Source organism: Hylobates moloch, unplaced genomic scaffold (assembly GCF_009828535.3).
Source record: "Hylobates moloch isolate HMO894 unplaced genomic scaffold, HMol_V3 SCAFFOLD_4, whole genome shotgun sequence".
NCBI lineage: Eukaryota > Metazoa > Chordata > Mammalia > Primates > Hylobatidae > Hylobates > Hylobates moloch.
Window position 1 is genome coordinate 111,356,123 of NW_026652279.1, and position 20,242 is coordinate 111,376,364.

General features: G+C 39.4%; 1 protein-coding gene across 1 annotated transcript in view; it reads right to left on the reverse strand.

Moving 5' to 3' along the window:
* The window catches only part of KPNA3 (karyopherin subunit alpha 3), a 97,206-nt gene that overhangs the window by 37,451 nt on the left and 39,513 nt on the right, over window positions 1-20,242 (reverse strand). The window contains exon 2 of the mRNA XM_032150906.2: window positions 13,237-13,281. Within this exon, the coding sequence (XP_032006797.1) occupies window positions 13,237-13,281 (45 nt within the window). The remainder of the gene's footprint in view (window positions 1-13,236; window positions 13,282-20,242) is intronic.

The following is a 20,242-nucleotide window of genomic DNA, read 5'->3' on the forward strand; positions in this document are numbered from 1 at the left end:
TGTCACTGTATTTCTCTCAAAACTGAAATATCCCAAAGACCCTTTCATGTCACTGTGGAGCCCCATGTTACCTCAGCACAGAGTTTGGAAACTACATCTTATTCTATCATAAAACCAGTTTCCAAACACATATGTGGTTTTACATGTGTCTATTAGTTAAAATTTGTGAATTAAATTATTTAAATTTTCTATCTCTTCTTGTGTTTATTCATTACTAAGAAGAAAACCTCCCACAATGATTGTCTTTGATGAATTTCCCCTTCTAATTTTGTAAGTTTTGACTTCATATATATATACGTATATATACACGTATATATATATATATAGAGAGAGAGAGAGAGAGAGAGAGACATTCTATTAGGCATATACTAGTTTAGAGCTATTATAGCTTCTTTGTAAATTATTTCTTTTATCAAACATTGGGTAACAACCCCTGCATTTAAATTGAAAACACCCAAACACAGACCAAAATATCTATGGCACAAGAACCATATTTACTTATTTTTTATTTTTTAGATGGAGTTTTTGCTCTTGTTGCCCAGGCTGGAGTGCAATGGTGCGATCTCGGCTCACTGCAACCTCCGCCTCCCAGGTTCAAGTGATTCTCCTGCCTCAGCCTCCTGAATAGCTGGGACTACAGGCATGCACCTCCACACCCGGCTAATTTTGCATTTTCAGTAGGGACGGGGTTTCTCCATGTTGGTCAGGCTGGTCTCGAACTCCCGACCTCAGGCGATCCGCCCGCCTCAGCCTCCAAAAGTGCTAGGATTACAGTCGTGAGCCACCGCACCCGCCCCATACTTTACTCTTAACAAAAATATGTATAAGCCAAGGAAAAATAATCACTGGGCAGGTTTCTAATGGTCAGATTAATCATTAAAACCAATAACTTAAACTGTCCCTTCACTTGATACCTAGAGATTTTTACCCTCCTGAAAACTGCACTACAATAAATTCAGCATCCATAAAGGGTATACTTTTCTTTTGTCACGTGAGAAAGAAGCTCAGGGGTTATGGGAACTTACCTAATTTCAACACCCAACCAATCCTTAAAAACACATATGGATTAGATGGATTTCTTAAATTCCTTTAAAAATCCATTATTAATCTATTATCCATGTATGCATGTATTTACCTAGCCCTTTTGGATCTTCTGTTTTCAACTAGGTTGAACCACATGAACTGCTTTGTAGGTCAAAGCGGTTAACTATGGGCAATTTCTTATAACCCAACTTAATACATTGTTTGAGTTAGTAAGTTCTGTATGTTATTAAACTCTACATAAAGTACTTCCTTTTCATTCCCAAATTCCTCTTTCCATCTTGAAAAACTGGCTTGCAATTCTATACCTAAACTTGTGGAGCAAGTTTGATGTGACTTCTTTTAAATCTTATGAAAAGGATAATTATATTATTTATCAGCCCCCTTTCAAGCTTGAAATAAGTAATTAAATCTGTTTTTATCCAATAATACCCTCACTTTAAATCTTCATCTATTTTAGGTTTTAGTTCCTCGGGTTTTTTTTTTTTTTTTAAAGAAATAGTCCAACCCTGGTTGCATCTAAATGCTTTTAATGAGGAAGGAAAATATACTCAATGAAAATTCTCCTCAATATTAACATTTATGAAATGATATTATTGCTGGGTGACTACATGGATATTCACCCACAAGTTTTATAAGTTATATTTATGTTTTGGGCACTCTGTTCAGTGTGTTATACTTTGATTAAAACAAATTTTTTTTAAAATAACACTACTTGTTCATCAATCATGTTAAGAACTGACAATCTAATGCATGTTTCTTTTTTCCCTGCAGGATCATTTAATTCATCTTATCAAATAGCTGCTTTTTTTGATACTAACTTAGGCTTTTTTGGGTAACTGAAATTTTTATTGAGATAATTGTATATTTACATGCAGTTACAAGAAATAATATGGAGAGATCCCTTGTATGCTTTGTCCAGGTTACCCCAATGGTAACACTTTGCAAAACTATAGTACAGTATCACAACTGGGATACTGACATTGATACAATCCACTTATTTTATTCAGACTTCTCATTTTACATGTATTTGCATGTGTGTATGTGTATGTGTGTGTATTACATCCCATACAATTTTATCACCTGTATAGATTCATGTTATCTACCACCACAGTCAAGATGGTAAACACTTCCAAAAACACAACATGCATTCCTCCTGACCTTTTATAAGCAAAATCAACTCCTTCTCATCTCTCTGACACCGTATATAACCCTTGGCAACTACTAACCTGTCTTCCATTTCTAAAATTTTATCATTTCAAAAATGTTATATAAATGGGATTATATGGTATATAACCTTTTTATGACAGAATTATAGGCTCAGTATAATTGGAGATTTATATAAAATGTTGCTTGTATCAACAATTGTTGCTTATATAATTGTTCATTTTTATTGCTGAATAGTATTTCATCATATAGATACACTGTAGACATATTACAGTATGTTTACTTATTAAAGGCCATCTGTGTTCTTTCTAAGTTTTGGTTATTAAAAATAAAGTTGCTATATAGACATGCACGCACAGATTTCATATGAATACAAATCTTCCTTTCTCTGGGATCAATGTCCAGGATTGTAAGCACTGGGTTATACAGAGGTTGCATGTTTAGACAAAAAAACTGACAAAATGTTTTTCAGAGTGACTGTACCATTTTACATTTCCACCACTAACATGAGTGATCAGTTTCTCCACATCTTCGCCAGCATTTGGTGTTGTCACTATTGTTTATTTTAGCTGTTCTGATAGATGTGTAGTTGTGGCTTTAATCTCTATTTCCCTAATAGCTAACGATGCTGAACATCTTTTCATGTGCTTATTTAAGGTCTGCATGTCCTCCTTTCAAATGAAATGACTCTTCACATCTTTTTAAATTAGACTGTTTCGGTTTTTCTTGAGTGTGTGTGTGTGTGTGTGAGTGTGTGTGTGTAAGAGCCACGGGTCTATGTTGCCCAGGCTAGCGTGCAGTGACTGTCCATAGGCAAGATCATAGCATACTGCAGCCTCCAACTCCTAGGCTCAAGTGTTGTTTCTGCCTCAGCCTCCTGAGTAGCTGGGAATACAAGTGTATCCCACTGCACCTGGCTCTTACTGCTGAGTTTTGAGAGTTCATTATATGTGCTGGATACTAGTCTTTTACTGAATATGTGGTTTAACAGATGTTTTCTTCCAATATCTAGCTTGTCTTTTCTATCTTTTCACATGGGCTCTCACACAGCAAAATTTTTAATTTAATCAGGTCCAATTTATCAATTGTTCTTTTATGGATTAGGCTTTTGTGGTCAAATATAGCTCTTTGTCTCCAGATCCAGAAAATTCTCTGTTTTTTCCTAAAAGTTTTATAGCTTTCTGCTTTACATTTAAGTCTATAATCCATTTTGTGTTTTTGCATAAGGTGTGAAGTTTAGGCTCATCATTTTTGAAAAAGCTGTCCTTCCCTCCATTGAATTGGTTTTGTAACTTTGCTAAAAATCAGCTGCAGGTTTATTTCTGGGTTATATTTTCTGTTCCATTGTCTATGTCTTTCCTTCTACCAATAACACACAGTATTGATTACTATAGCTATATACTATAAGCTTTCATATTAGGTGAAGTAATTTCCCCTTTTTTCTTCGTCAAGATTGTTTTAGCTATTCTAGAGACTGTGTCTTTCCATACACATTTTTAAATGTCTGTCTATGTCCACAAAATATCTTGGTTGAATTTCAATAGGAAATGCATTGGCCGGGCGAGGTGGCTCACACTTGTAATCCCAGCACTTTGGGAGGCCGAGGCAGGCGGATCACGAGGTCAGGAGATCGAGACCACGGTGAAACCCCATCTCTACTAAAAATACAAAAAATTAGCCGGGCGTGGTGGCGGGCGCCTGTAGTCCCAGCTACTCGGAGAGGCTGAGGCAGGAGAATGGCGTGAACCCAGGAGGCGGAGCTTGCAGTGAGCCGAGATGGCGCCACTGCACTCCAGCCTGGGCGACAGAGCAAGACTCCGTCTCAAAAAAAAAAAAAAAAAAAAAAAAAAAAAAAAAAAAAAAAAAAAAAAAGGAAATGCATTAAACCAACAGATCAATTTAGGGAGAATCAATGTCATTATTACGTTGAGGCTTCCAATCCATGAACACGGTATATGTCTCTCCATTTACTTAAGTCTTGTTTCATGTCTTTCACCAGTATTTTGTAATATTCACTGTATAAATCCTGTACATGTTTGTTAATTTATACTGAAGTGTTTTATTTTCTTTGAATTGTCTAAAAATTGTATTGTTTTTAATTTTGGTTTCTGCATGTTCAGCACATATAAATGCAACTGATTTCTTTATTCTGTGACCTTGCTAAACTCATCTGTTAGTTCCAGGAGCTTTCTGATAGATTCCTTGGGATGTTCTAAATAGATAATCACATTATCTGCAAATAGGGACAGTTTTAGTTCTTCCTTTACAAACTACATACCTTTCTTTTTCTTGCCTTATATGGCACTGGCTAGAACTTCCAGCATTATACTGAATAACAGCAGTTATGATGGACATCATCACCTTGCTTCTGAATCTCAGGGGAAAGCCTTTAGTCTTTCACCATTAAGTATGATGTTAGCTGTGAGGTTTTTGTGGTGCTCTTTATCAAGATGAGGCAATTTCTTTCTATTCCTTTCATCAGAAATGAGTAACTGATATGATCATATGTTTCTTTTTTGGCTTTAATTATTAATATGGGGGAATTTAGAGTATTTTTTAAAAGATCTTTCAAACAATTAACTAAAACAAGTACTGGATCTTATCAACCAAGTGGGGCACTTGGGTGGATTTTCTCTTTATGTAGGATCTTAAACTTGCCTCGCCTCCAAATCTAATGAAAATAAGGGCCTATGGCCTATCTGACTGACCAATCATCAAGAAAAGATTAGGTCAAATTTAATATAATATGCCAAAGTTGAAAATGTAAGTAACAGGTTTTGAGCTCATTCTCAACCCACGAAGCATTACTCAACCAACACACATGTATTTTGAGGTATTATAGCATAATGGTTAAGAGCTCTGCCATTTGTTAGCTTGTGACTATGCAAGTTACTTAATTCCTACGTAACTCTGTCTACAATGTGATAAAAAAAGAGGTACAGGTGTGTGTTTAAGTGTCAATGCATAAAAGCCTCTCTAAATTGGGAAGAAAGAGAGCAAGGAGGTAAAAGAAAAAACAATTCACACGAAAGGAGTCAGAGGCCAGGTAAACAGTACCTATTAATAAACAGATGTCATCTGTCATCCTCAATTTTGAGGGATCAGTATCTGCTATTTGAAGTGTGATCCTTTCACTAGTTAATAATTCTCAAACTGTTTGTTACAGTTCTGCTACCAGATAAGGAGCTTTTACGTTCAGGGTGATAAGCCTCTAAAGTAACAAAAAAAGGTGGAGAGGGGAGCTTGTGCCAGAATGTAAATCAACTGTGAAACTAAGCACACTGTTTAGTTCAGCTCTTTATTTAGACTGAAAGACCTGCTTTAAACATATTATTTTTAAAAAGTTCACAAAAATTCTATATATGTATTGAGTAAAACATGATGCTCTGAAATATGTATATGCTGTGGAATAGCTATGAGTTAATAAACACAGCTGAGTGCGGTGGCTCATGCCTGTAATCCCAGAATTTTGGGAGGCTGAGGCGGGCAGATTGCTTGAGCTCAGAAGTTCAAGACCAGCCTGGGCAACATGGCAAAACCCTGTATCTACCAAAAATACAAAAAATTAGCTGAGCAAAGTGGTGAGCACCTGTGGTCCCAGCTACCCAGGAAGGTAGGAGAATTGTTTGAGCCTGGGAGGCAGAAGTTGCAGTGAGCCAAGATTATGCCACTGCACTCCAACCTGGGTGACAGACTGAGACCCCATCTCAGAAAAAAAAAAAAAAATTAACACATGCATTACCTTACATTTCATTTTTGTGTGTGTGGTGAAAACACTTAAAATCTACTGTCAGTGATTTTTCAAGAATATAACACATTGTTATTAACTATAGTTCATAACCATGTGATATGGTTTGGCTGTATTCTCACCCAAATCTCATCTTGAATTGTAACTCCCACAATTCCCATGTGCCGTGGGAGGTGATTAAATTATGGGGTTGGGTCTTTCCTGCGCTGTTCTCATGACAGTGAATGAGTCTCACAAGATCTGATGGCTTTAAAAACAAGAGTTTGCCTGCACAAGCTCTCTTGTCTGCTGCCATATGGGATGTGCCTTTTACCTTCTGCCATGATTGTGAGACCTCCCCAGCCACACGTAAGCGTGAGTCCAATAAACCTCTTTCTTTTGTAAATTGCCCAGTCTCGGGCATGTCTTTATCAGCAACGTGAAAACTGACTCACATACCATGTTCTACAGTAGAGGTCTTGAACTTATCTCTCCTAACTGAAATTTTTTATACTTTGAATCAATATCTCCCCAAATCCCTGTGCCCCCCATCCCTGGCCCCAGCCCCTGGTAACCACCATCCTACATGAGTCTAGCTTTTTTAGACTCCATGCATAAGTGAGAGCATGTGATACTTCCCTTGTTTGCCTGGCTTATTTCTCGTAATGTAATGTCCTCCAAGTTCATCCATGTTGTTGCAAAAGAGAGGGTTTCTTTCTTTTAAGGCTGAAAAGTATTCCACTATGTACACATACCACATTTTCTTTTTCTATTTGTCTACTGGTGGACATTTAGGTTGATTCCTTATCTTGGGTATTGTGATCCAATAAACATGGGAGTGCAGATATCTCCTCAACATACTGGCTTCATTTTTCCTTTGGATATATACACAGTAGTGGGATTGCTTGATCACATGGTAGTTCTATTTTTAGGAACTTCCCCAAACTGCTTTCTATAATGGCTATACTAATTTACATTCTGACCAAGAGTGTATAAGAGTTTCCTTTTCTCCACATCCTCACCAACATGCATTATCTTTCATCTTTTTGATAACAGTTATTCTAACAGGTATAAGATGACATCTCACAGTAGTTTTAATTTTATTTCTCTGATTAGTAATGTTGAACAATTTTTAGTATACCTATTAGCCATTTCTATGTTTTGAGAATGTTTATTCTGCTCTTTTGCCCCTTTTTTTTTTTTTGAGATGGAGTCTTATTCTGTCACCCAGGCTGGAGTGCAGTGGCATGATCTTGGCTCACTGCAAACTCCGCCTCCCAGGTTCACGCCATTCTCCTGCCTCAGCCTCCCGAGTAGCTGGGACTACAGGCAAATGCCACCACGTCCAGCTAATTTTTTGTATTTTTGGTAGAGATGGGGTTTCACCGTGTTAGCCAGGATGGTCTCAATTAACTGACCTTGTGATCTGCCCACCTCGGCCTCCCAAAGTGCTAGGATTATAGGTGTGAGCCACTGTGCCCAACCCTTGCCCATTTTTTTAATTGGTTAGTTTTTTTGCCATTGAGTTCATTATATAATATTAACCCCTTATCAGATGTATGGTTTGCAAATATTTTCTATAGGTTTTCTCTTTATTAATAGTCTCTTTTGCTGTGCAGAACCTTTCAAATTTGATATAATTGCATCTGTGTATTTTTGTTTTGTTGTCTGTGTTTTTGGGGTCATATCCAGGAAACACTGCCCAGACCAGTATCATGAAGATTTTCCCCTGTGTTTTCTTCCAGTAGTTTTACAGTTTCACATCTTATGTTTACATTTTAATCTATTTTGAGTTGATTTTTGTATATGGTGTGAAATAAGGGCCTGGTCTCATTCGTCTGCATGTAGATAGCCAGTTTTCCCAAGACCATTTATTGAAAAGACTGTCCTTTCCTGTTGCATGTTCTTGGCACCTTTGTCAAAAAAAAACGAAACACAAATTTGTGGATTTATTTCTGGTGAAATAAATTCTTGCATGTCAGAGCATATGTTTTTAAATATTCACCTTAGTTGCCTTAGAGACTCCTTTCTTTTTTTCTGGATAATATTATTTCCTTTCCAGTTACTATGGTTTGATTTCTGAAAATACTTGTAGTAGGACCAAAAATGAAATTAACTAAAGAAATCTGAAGTAATTTCTTATTTCAAATTTAACAATTCCCCAAGTAAGCCACAGAAAGCAAACTTTTCTGTTCCACTGTTCTGTGTGTGTGTTTTTATGTCACTATCATGCTGTTTTGATTACTATAGCTTTGCAGTAGATTTTCATATCAGGTAGTGTGATGCTTCTGGGTTCATTCTTCTAAGATTGCTTTGGCTATTTGGGGTCTTCTGTGGTTTCATACAAATTTTAGAGTTTTTTTTTTTTCTATTTCTGTGAAAAATGACATTAGAGGTTTGATAGAGATTGCACTGAATCTGTACATCACTTTGGGTAGTATTGATATTTTAATAATACTAATTCTTCCAAATCCGTGAACATGGGATATCTTTCAATTTACTTCTGTCAGAAAGACTCTCTTGAAGGAAGCAGTGCCTTCTTTTACATTTTGGCACAAGCTCCCTAACTTCTCACAGATCAGGACCTTTGAGTAGCATGGCCTATATCTGAAGTATTTGTCTTAAAACTTCAATACACAACTTAAATACAAGTGCATATTTTTAGAGATCATAATTAAATTTAATTCGTGAATATCAGCACTTAATCGACAACGTAGCCACAATTTGATTAGGCATTTTGAGATGGGCTAAGGAAGAGACTTAGGAGTTATTTGGGAGGCTGGGGTGGAGGGATGTAGATGGATAGTGAATGTGGTTATTATCTGCACTTTAGAAGCTTACAATCTAAGGGAAAATGAAATATTCAAAGCAAAATCCCATGGAGTAAAGTGAGTTACAATCGACGGATGATATCCACTAGTTCAATTTCTCAGTGAAACTCTGGGGACTAGCTCTCTCTCGTTTTCAAGAATCTCAATGTCCCTAAATAAAAACAATATGATTTTCTCCTCAATGGAGCAATAGAGAGAGCAAGGCCTGGAATCAGGGACAGATACTCTGACCATAAAGAGTGGAGGAATCTTCTCTTGAAGAGCTCTCCACATCTCTGTAAAATCACATCAAAATCAATTAAGTTTTGTCTGAATAAACTTTAGGCATTGTTTCAGGAAAAGTTTGCTTTCTACTGCTTACTTGGGGAATTCTTAAATTTGAAATAAGAAATTGCTTGAGATTTCTTCAGTTAATTTCATTTTTGGTCCTACTATAAGTATTTTCAGAAATCGAACCATAGTAACTGGAAAGGAAATAATGTTATCCAAAAAAAAAGAAAGGGGTCTCTAAGGCAACTAAGGTGAATATTTAAAAAGATATGCTCTGACATGCAAGAATTTTTAGTTCTATAAATTAGAGAAGGCAGCACAACAACAGGAGGAGGATCAAGTAACCAAATAGATAAATTAGTAGCTTAGATTTATAAGCACATTAGAAAGGCTAAAATGATTAAACAAGAGGAGGCTTCTGAACTAATACAAAAGTTTTAACGTTGAATTGCAAGAATGAAAAGTTACGGAAAAGTTGGGCCGGGCGCGGTGGCTCACGCTTGTAATCCCAGCACTTTGGGAGGCCGAGGCGGGCGGATCACGAGGTCAGGAGATCGAGACCATGGTGAAACCCTGTCTCTACTAAAAATATAAAAAAATCAGCCGGGCGTGGTGGCGGGCGCCTGTAGTCCCAGCTACTCGGAGAGGCTGAGGCAGGAGAATGGCGTGAACCCGGGAGGCGGAGCTTGCAGTGAGCCGAGATTGTGCCACTGCATCCCAGCCGGGGCAACAGAGCGAGACTCTGTCTCAAAAAAATAGATAAATAAAAATAAAAAGAAAAGTTACGGAAAAGTATGGGCCCATATCTGGTGGCAGATGGTGTAATGTTAACAGATGGCAATAAATACTAATTACTTAATTCCAATTTTACTTCTATTGCATCTATTAAAGAAAGTAATCTTCATTTGGTGAATGAAAATCCAGACAAAAAGGACGCACACTTTTCTACCTATATAGAGTTCTAAATATGCAAAATAATCTGTGTTAGAAATCAGAATAATGGTTACCTTCGGGGATAACCAATACCTAGAAAGGGGCCCTGGGGTATTCTCTTTTTTGATCCAGGAGCTGGTGGTTACACAAATGTGTTCACATTACAAATATTCATCAGGCTGGATACTTACGATGTGTGGAGTTTTTGTATGGATGGTGTATGTCAACAAAATGTGAAAAAGAAAAAAAGTTTAAAGTGTTAAGACTGGAAAAAACACCTTACTTTATTAAGCTAAGGCTTAGCTCATTTCTCTGGTCTAAATGACCCAAAGATCTGAAAGAACTTGCAAATATGATTACCAAAGTATTGTTGTGTCCATAAGGGGAGCTGACAGGGAATGGGAATTAACAAGTATTTTTATGCTTATGTTAATGTTTATTATGTTAATGTTTATTAATATACAAAATGATTGATGATTAATAGATAATAGACATAAAATAATTCTATCATTAGTTGTTAATCCATTGATGACTGAAACAAAAAAATGATCTTCCTTGTTAATTTCCTAATTTTGGAGCTACTGGACCAATTACATAGAAAATATTCTATGTTCCGAGTAGCTGGAACTACAGGTGCATGCCACCACACCCAACTAATTTTTGTATTTTTAGTAGAGACAGGGATTCACCATGTTGGCCAGGCTGGTCTTGAACTCTTGACCTCAGGTGAATTTTTTGAAATTTAGTAAATACATACTACAACTCTTAGCAAGTATTTTCAAAATTTAATTTTAAAAAGGGGGTGGGGAAAGGGTACTGGAGAATGGATGTCAGGAACTATATACTATACCAATAAGCATGACATTGATTGGCAAAAATTCAAAATATGGTTATTTAAACATTTAGAAAAAATAAGCTAATTCCAATTTATCCTTCAGGTTTCAGCTTAAATGTTATTTCTTCAGACAAATCACCTTTGAATGCCCAATTTTAAAAAAAACCTCACTCTATTAACTTTCATGGCTATTTTTCTTCCATAGCATCATTCACAATTTGTAAGGATATATTTGGTTATGTGATTATTTATCTAGTGTTCACCTCCATGAGACAATTGCTCAAATGGTAATGCTTGGTTGAATAACTAAATGCATTTCTGATGAAGACCTTATGAATGTAGTTAAAATGAGCTTCTGGCAATATTGTTATAAAACTACAGATTTGAAGAGCTACCTAGCCCGTGTATGAAACAAAGCGTGTATTTAAAATAATTTTTTTTTTGTTTTGTTTTTTTTGAGACGGAGTCTCGCTCTGTCACCCAGGCTGGAGTGCAGTGGCGCAATCTTGGCTCACTGCAAGCTCCGCCTCCCGGGTTCACACCATTCTCCTGCCTCAGCCTCTCCGAGTAGCTGGGACTACAGGCGCCTGCCACCATGCCCGGCTAATTTTTTGTATTTTTTAGTAGAGATCGGGTTTCACCGTGGTCTCGATCTCCTGACCTCGTGATCCGCCTGCCTCGGCCTCCCAAAGTGCTGGGATTACAAGCGTGAGCCACCGCGCCCGGCCTAATATAATTATTAAATAATAAATGCACAAGTCTATTTCTAGTGACTGTAAGAGAATGTGTACTTTCAGAATCAAGACCTCCTTCCTTCTCCCTACAACTGAAAAGTTTCAAGACGGTAATGTTTTTTTTAATTTTTATTTTTTTTTTGAGACAGAGTCTCACTCTGTCACCTAGGCTGGAGTGTAGTGGTGCGACCCTGGCTCACTGCAGCCTCTGCCTCCAGGATTCAAGCAATTCTCCAGCCTCAGCCTCCCGAGTAGCTGGAACTACAGGTGCGTGCCACCACACCCAACTAATTTTTGTATTTTTAGTAGAAACAGGGATTCACCATGTTGGCCAGGCTGGTCTCGAACTCTTGACCTCAGGTGATCTGTCTGCCTTGGCCTCCCAAAGTGCTGGAATGACGGCATGAGCCACCGCACCCAGCCCAAGATGGTAATTCAATATAGGAAGGAGTTTTAGGAGTGAATTACATGAGGAAAAGTCTAACCTAAGACAAACACCAAAGATCTGAAATAAGTTTTAAATTTATTTTTTAAAAGATATGTGTATAAGCCGGGCACGGTGGCTCACACCTGTAATACCAGCACTTTGGGAGGCTGAGGCGGGCAGATCACAAGGTCAGGAGATCGAGACCATCCTGGCTAACACGGTGAAACCCCATCTCTACTAAAAATACAAAAAATTAGCCGGACGAGGTGGCGGGTGCCTGTAGTCCCAGCTACTCGGGAGGCTGAGGCAGAAGAATGGCGTGAACCCGGGAGGTGGAGGTTACAGTGAGCCGAGATCGCGCCACTGCACTCCAGCCTAGGCGACAGAGTGAGAGTCTGCCTCAAAAAAAAAAAAAAAAGATGTGTATAGAAAGAGAATTCACTATTATTTTCTGGATTAGCAATTTAAGTATTTGTTTCAAATAAAATGTGTTCACATGAAAACACAATTTGGGCCAGGCATGGTAGCTCACGCCTGTAATCCCAGCAGAAGGACGATTGTTTGAGTCCAGGAATTCAAGGCTAGCCTGGGTAACATAGTGAGACCTAGTCTCTACAAAAAATAAACAAAATTAGCTGGGTGTGCTGGTGTGCCTGTATTCACAGCTGGGTGTGGTGGTGTGCCTATATCCATAGCTACTCAGCCAGCTGAGGTGGGAGGATCACTTGAGCCTGGGAGGTCAAGGCTGCAGTGAGCCAAGATCGCATCACTTCACTCCAACCTGGACAGAGTGAAATGCTGTCTCAAAAAAAGAAAGAGAAAAAAGAAAACACAATCTGATGAAGGTAACTCTAAAATCCTCCAAAAATAATGGAAGAAAATACAATAAATTTTAATAGCAGTTGCTTTCAGTTGGGAAAATACAAGGTTTTTCTACTTTTATTTACTTTTCTAAAGTATCTTTAACAAGTATGTATAACTTTTACATGGGGAAAGGGAGAGGAAGCCCACAGAAAGAGGATATCAAAGAAAAAGTATCTAACTTCATCAGATGTTATGAGAATTTCAGTGATGGTAAAGTGCTTCACACAGGGCCTAGTATCCTCAGTAAATGAAGGCTATTATGAATAAGTACCATGACAAAGTATCCAGTGATGTGTGGTTTTAGGGATGACCACTAATTTGCCACAGTATTTTCATTATTCAAGATACACAGAATTTTAACGTCAGAAAAATCTAATTACTTTTCTTTAAATGTAAATCAACCTTACCTTCCGCAGTTCCACTGTCACTTCATTTCTATGTCTTCGCATTGTCTAGAAAAGAAAAACAAAGATTACAGATGTATCAAAATATGGATACTGCAAGTATATAAAGATCTCAGCTGGGTGCAGTGGCTCATGCCCATAATCCTAGCACTTTGGGAGGCCGAGGCGGGCAGATCACTTGAAGTCAAGAGTTCAAAACCAGCCTGGCCAACATAGTGAAACCTAGTCTCTACTAAAAATACAAAAAAATTAGCCAGGCTTGGTGGCAGGCACCTGTAATCTCAGCTACTTGGGAGACTGAGGCAGGAGAATTGCTTGAACCCGGAAGGCAGGGGTTGCAGCAAGCCGAGGTGGCGCCAGTGCACTCTAGGCCTGGGCGACAGAGCGAGACTGCATCTCAAAAAGAAGAAGAAGAAAAAAAAAAAACTCAGGTATTTGAGTTAGAAGTCATTTAATATTGGCTGGGTGCAGTGGCTCACACCTGTAATCCCAGCACTTTAGGAGGCTGGAGGATCACATGGGGCCAGGAGTTCGAGATCAGCCTGGCCAACATGGCAAAACCCCATCTCTACTAAAAATACCAAAATTAGCTGGGTGCAGTAGCACGCCCCTGTAGTCCCAGCTACTCCTGGAGGCTGAGGCTCAAGAATCGCTTGAGCCTGGGAGACGGAGGTTGAAGTGAGCTGAGATCATGCCACTGCACTTTAACTTGAGTGACAGAGCAAGACTCTGTCTCAAAAAATAAATAAAAAAGAAGAAATTTATAATCTCAATGACTGATACATGTTATACTTTAAATGATGAGCTACAATTAGTTAAAAAGCCAAATTCTGTATTTTACTGGATATCTGTTGGTTAATTTTGTGGAAGGTGGGACTTGGCTGCCTAGGACCCATTTCCCTGCCCTAATTGTACCCAGTCATCTTTGGGGAATTATATCCTTGCCATCCTTAATGAGACCTAGTCTTAATGAGACCTAAAGTGGCTCACTCTCTCCTAGCTTAAGTAGGTCACAAGACTCAACTACACTATCAGAATTATCTCCTCTATAACTCTGCATCTTAAGGAGAAAGGGGAAAAAAAGGCACATTAAATTCCAAAGGAAGAATTTTGGACAAGGTAGTAAATAATGCCTATATCCTTGACTTGCTCAATTCCCAGTTCTTCCATTTCTCTACTCATCTTATGAACTATCTTATATTCTTCCAACAAATTATGGTTTTGCTTAAGTCAGCCAGGGATGGTTTCTGATGCCTGCAATCAATGAATTATATCTCTAATGATTCATATTTTTAAAAAGTAAATTCATTGCCATGGCCTTAAAAACATGAAAATAAAAATAAGTTTGAGATAGATGTTTTGCATCAAAAGGTAAGGTATCCTTCTGAGTTTAAGAGGATCTATCAGGCATGCCTTATGGGGAAACACTGAAATAATATATATCTCCCCTCTACCATACTGATATAATGGATTCTTTTATTACATATATAAGCATGGTTACATCCTTATATTATTGGAATAAAGGCTATATGGTCATGGTATATTATTATTTTAATATACTGCCAGATTCAGTGTGCTATATTTTATTTAATAATTCTTGTGATATCTCTTAAACCACAATGATCTTCTTAAGGAAAAAAATCTCATAAAATCCCATACTGAAATAATCTAGATATAAACTTATACTTAAATACAGATATATATTAAATATAAACAAAACTGCCAAACAAAATTCAAATTAGTCATATTCATCTCATGTGATGGAATGATATACTGATAAAAACTATTATCCCTGATAAGGTTCGACACTAGAAAGAGCCTTGAATTTAATTCTATATTTAGTATGTTTCCATATTGTGACTTTAGTACTATTAATATAGAGAATGTCTTACGCATAAATTCATAAAAATGACAAATGTTGAACAATCTTCAAATACCAACATTAATGAAGTGTTATTTGATAACTCTATAAGCTATCTTTATTCACTGGAAGATTAGAACTCTACCACTGTTAAAAATTTTACCTAAATGAATATTTACTCCAATTTTTCCTATAACTGAAAAGAAAAATATTCTCATTGCAATATTTGCAACACTTAACTATTTATGAATTATTAAAAGATGATGCATAACAAAAAGATCCAGGCAGCATATCTGCTCCAAAATATGATTTTCTGTTCTATCATCTTAATTCACACTAAGATATTTCTGTATAGACAGAATTAGTGAGTTAAATTCTGAAGAACCACACTAAATTAGGAAACCATACTTAGGTGATTAATGTTTTAAACACCCCTAAACAGGAGTTAGCTCCCAGGTAGTAAGTGCTTCAAATACAAACATCTCAATTTATAGACACTGGTTTGATAATCTGCATAAGGAAACGTGGAAATAGATTTTTACTGCTAAAGTAGAACTGTTATTCAAGATATATGAATTGACTAGAAATACAGGAACCTTGATTCTTACTTTTTGGGTCTAAGAATCCGGCAGGCCCTACAGCTCAACTTCAGAGAAGTTTCTGTGTCTAGAAACCCCCTTGTTCCTGTGTTCCATCCCTTCTTAGAGAACTGTATCACCTAATCCTAGTCAGAACATTGTGGTATCTGCTTAGGGTTGAAGTTTTCTTACAAGGTGGTAATCTCCAGTCTAAAAGTACTATTCCCATGAAACGAACCATATGACTTTTGTGACTGCTTACTAATACATATTTATATATGTAGCAGAATTCTAAGATTTGTGTATATAACTCACTAGTAGCAAAACTTCAAAGGCGAAAGTATCTGTTACCCTCACCTATCTCTAATAATTAAAGACTACTTATTCACCCAAAAGAATCATGTAAGTGTAAATGGCCAAACTCACTTAGGTCAGTTAAGAAGAAGAGGTACTGACTACTATACATAAGTACTTCTGAGTTAGTCATGACTTACTATGCTCTTTGTTTAAATTACAGAAAAAGATGGACTCCCTTATATTCTCCCTTATATTCTTCCCAAGTGATCTCATCTACCCACATGTCTGCAATTACTGTTTCATGACCACTCCCAAGTATCTATTTTTAGTCCACTCTGTCTCTTAAGCTCCTAATCTATAAGTCATTCACCCATTCAACAAAAATTTACTCAATACATTTAAAATACATCGGGCAATACATTTGCCAACTGGGAAGCAAGTACAGAATTCACGGTCTAGCACAGGGATCAGCAAACTATAGCCTGTGTATCAAATCTGGCAGGCTATCTGTTTTTGTAGGTCCCAACAGGAATGGTTTTTACATTTTTTAAGTGGTTACATTATAAATGATATTAAGTACCTACATCATGCTCTTATTTTTGCCTCTTTGCCCTCAAATGCTAAAATATTTACTATTTGTCCTTCTAAGGAAAAGTTAGCAGACTAGGTGCAGTGGCTCACGCCTGTAATCCCAACACTTTTGGAGGTCAAGGTGGGAGGATCACTTGAGCACAGCCACGCTCAGCTGATTTTTCATTTTTTGTAGAGGTAGTATCTCATTGTGCTCATGTGTGCACCTACAGTTCCAGTTACTCGGGGGAGCTGAGATGGAGGACTGCTTAAGCACAGGAAGTCAAGGGTGCAGGGAGCCATGATGGTGCCACTGCATTTCAGCCTAGGTAACAGAGTGAAACCCTGCCTTGAAAAAAAAAAAAAAGAGGTTTGCCAACACCTGGTCTAGTGGAAATGAGAGTAATAATGAGTGATAAAAATGTGTTAAGCTGGCCGGGCACAGTGACTCATGCCTGTAATCCCAGAACTTTGGGAGGCCAAGGCAGGCAGATCACCCGAGGTCAGGAGATCGAGACCAGCCTGGCCAACATGGTGAAACCCCATCTCTACTAAAAATATCAAAATTAGCCAGGCATGGTGGCGCATGCCTGTAATCCCAGCTACTCAGTAGGCTGAGGCACAAGAATTGCTTGAACTTGGGAGGTGGAGGTTGCAGTGAGCCACGAGTGGGCCACTGCATTCCAGACCGGGCAACAGAGTGAGATTCTGTCTCGAAAAAAAAAAAAGTGTTAAGCTTGAGATAGGAAAGTAAATGTTAAGATCTGTTCCTTCCTTCCTTCCTTCCTTCCTTCCTTCCAACAGAGTGAGATTCTGTCTCGAAAAAAAAAAAAGTGTTAAGCTTGAGATAGGAAAGTAAATGTTAAGATCCCTTCCTTCCTTCCTCCCTCCCTCCCTCCCTCCTTCCCTCCCTTCCTTCCTTCCTTCCTTCCTTCCTCTTTCCCTCTGTGGCCCGGGCTGCAATCTACTCAGCTCGGACTGCCTGGGACTACGGCGCACGCCACCGCTGCCTGCTTTTTTCTCCTCTGGCTGCAGGCACGCGTTCGCCATCTTGGCGACGCTGCTCGCCAGCTCCTGACGCCGAGTGCTCTGCCCGCCTCGGCCTCCGGAGGTACTGGGACTGCAGACGGAGCTCGGTGTTGCCCGGGCTGGAGTGCGGTGGCGTGGTCTGGCCTCGCGGCAGCCTCCGCCTCCCAGCCGCCTGCCTTGGCCTACCAGGGTGCTGGGATTGCAGTTGTAGGTGGCCTCTACCTGCCACCTGTCCGGAAGTGAGGCCTCTGCCGGCCCCTCTTTGGTCTGCCCGGCCGCCCCGTCCGGGGGGAAGTGAGGAGCGCCTCTGCCCGGCCGCCCCGTCCGGGAAGAAGTGAGGAGCGCCTCTGCCCGGCCGCCCCGTCCGGGAAGAAGTGAGGAGCGCCTCTGCCCGGCTGCCCCGTCCGGGGGGAAGTGAGGAGTGCCTCTGCCCGACCGCCCCATCTGGGAAGTGAGGAGAGCCTCTGCCCGGCCACCCATCGTCTGGGAAGTGAGTAGCGCCTCGGCCCGGCCGCCCCGTCTGGGAAGTGAGCGTCTGGAGTGAGCCTCTGCCCGGCCCCCGTCCGGAAATGAGGGCCCTGCCCGGCCCCTCGTGAAAGGCGAGGAGCGTCTCTGCCTGGCCGCCCCGTCTGGGAAGTGAGGAGCGCCTCTGCCCGGCCGCCCCGTGTCTGGGAAGAAGTGAGGAGCGCCTCTGCCCGGCCGCTCCATCTGGGAGGTCTACCACGGAGGCCAGAAGCAATGTGGGGGCTGGACGTGGTGGCTCACGCCTGTGGTCCCGGCACTCTGGGGGGCGAGGCGGGTTGATCACTTCGGGCTAGGAGTTCGAGACCAGTCTGGCCAACTTGGCGAAACATGAAAAATACAACAGACAAACTAACCAACCAACTCTGTGACAACAAAACAGGTCTACCCTGGAGTCATACTCTAATTTTTTCTATTTTCCTCCCTTTCTGATCCTTTATCCCACTTTTTCTTCCTCTTCCTTCTCCCTCTTCTTTGTCAAATAGAGGATTGAGTTATTATCACTGATCCATACAAAGTCCCTCTCTCATTTATTTTAACTCCCACCCCCCATTTCTATTCCCCGACTTCCCATGTGCAACCTTCCTAATATGTTTGATATGCATCTTTTTGTTTGTATGTATTTTTAGAAAATGTTTGTTTTTTGTGTGCAAAAAAAATTAATAAAAAAATTCAAAAAAAAAAAAAAAAAGATCTGTATCAAGAGGAGATATAATCAGAGGGACAGAAAAAAGCTCCCAAAAGAATTAAAATATGTGCATATGTGTGTTAAGGGCTGGAAGAGAGATGGTTTAAAGGCTTCAAACTCAGTATGCTTAAAACTAATATACTTGTTCCCTTCCTAACACCCTCACCAAAAAGATCCCCCATGTCTCTCCTGTCAATACTCCTAATGTTAGGAAACTGTACAACCATCCAAATAGTTTCAAGAGACCAATCCTGGAAGACTATTCCTGTCTACTCACTCTTTCAATCCTCTGAAATCAAACAAGTCACCAGAACAGGATTCAAACCTCCCAGCTCCACTGCCATTATCTAAGAGTAAACCACCATCATCTAATCTGGACTACTAAAATAGCCTAACCAGTCTCCTTCCACACATTGAATCAATTTTCCACAATGCAGCCAGGGGGTTCTTTTTAAAATGCAAAATCTGTGTCGTCTTTCTCTTGAATAAAATGTGTCAATGATTTTTTTCATCTCTTGGCATCCCCTGCCCCACACAAAAAATGTCATCAGAATAGCCAAACTCAAACTCCACAGACAAAACCTACAAGAGGGTCAGGCACAGTGGCTCATGCCTGTAATCCCAGAACTTTGGGAGGCCGAGGTGGAAAGATTGCTTGAGCCCAGAAATTTGAGACCAGCCTGTGCAACACAGTGAGACCTGTCTCTACAAAAAAATTAAAAATTAGCCAGGTGTGGTGGTGTGCACCTGTGGACCCAGCTCTTCAGGAGGCTGAGGCAGGAAGATGGCTTGAGCCCAGGAGGTCAAGGCTGCAGTGAGCCATGATCATACCACTACAGCCTGGGTGATAGAGACCCTGTCCCCAAAACAAGCAAACAAACAACACCTACAAGGTTGGGAGACAAAGATTCCAACAAATTCTCAAATACAAGCAGAGTCTGGTTAAATCACCAGCTACAGGACTCATATGCATATATGCAGAAGAAAATGGAAAGGCAGAAGTTATGGGGCAATTGAAGACCCTGAGAACAAGAGAACTCCCAAATCATGAATGACTAGAGACGTTGGAAAGGCAACTTGAGAACAGTTGCAAATGGATGGGATCTTTTGCACACACCAACATTGTTAAGTATGGTGGAGCTAGACACAAAATCAAAGAACTAAAGTCCTCTTCCTGGACAATGTCCTACAATGAACAGAGCCAGACCTCAGAAAATAGGATGCCAATGCCACCCCCTTTAAAAAAAAAAAATCATCTTGTAACAAACAACAGAAGAAAAAGATCTTGAGTGGTGAAACTAGAAAGGCTATCCTGACCCACTTCTTGCTCTTAAAAGTTCAAGAAAATCTATCAAAAAATGGACAGGAAAGGATTGGCGTTGAAGCCCAAGCTGTAAGAAATGAGAGAATAGGAAACAGAGTGTTGCTATTGAAAGCCTACTGAAAAGACATACACACAAAACT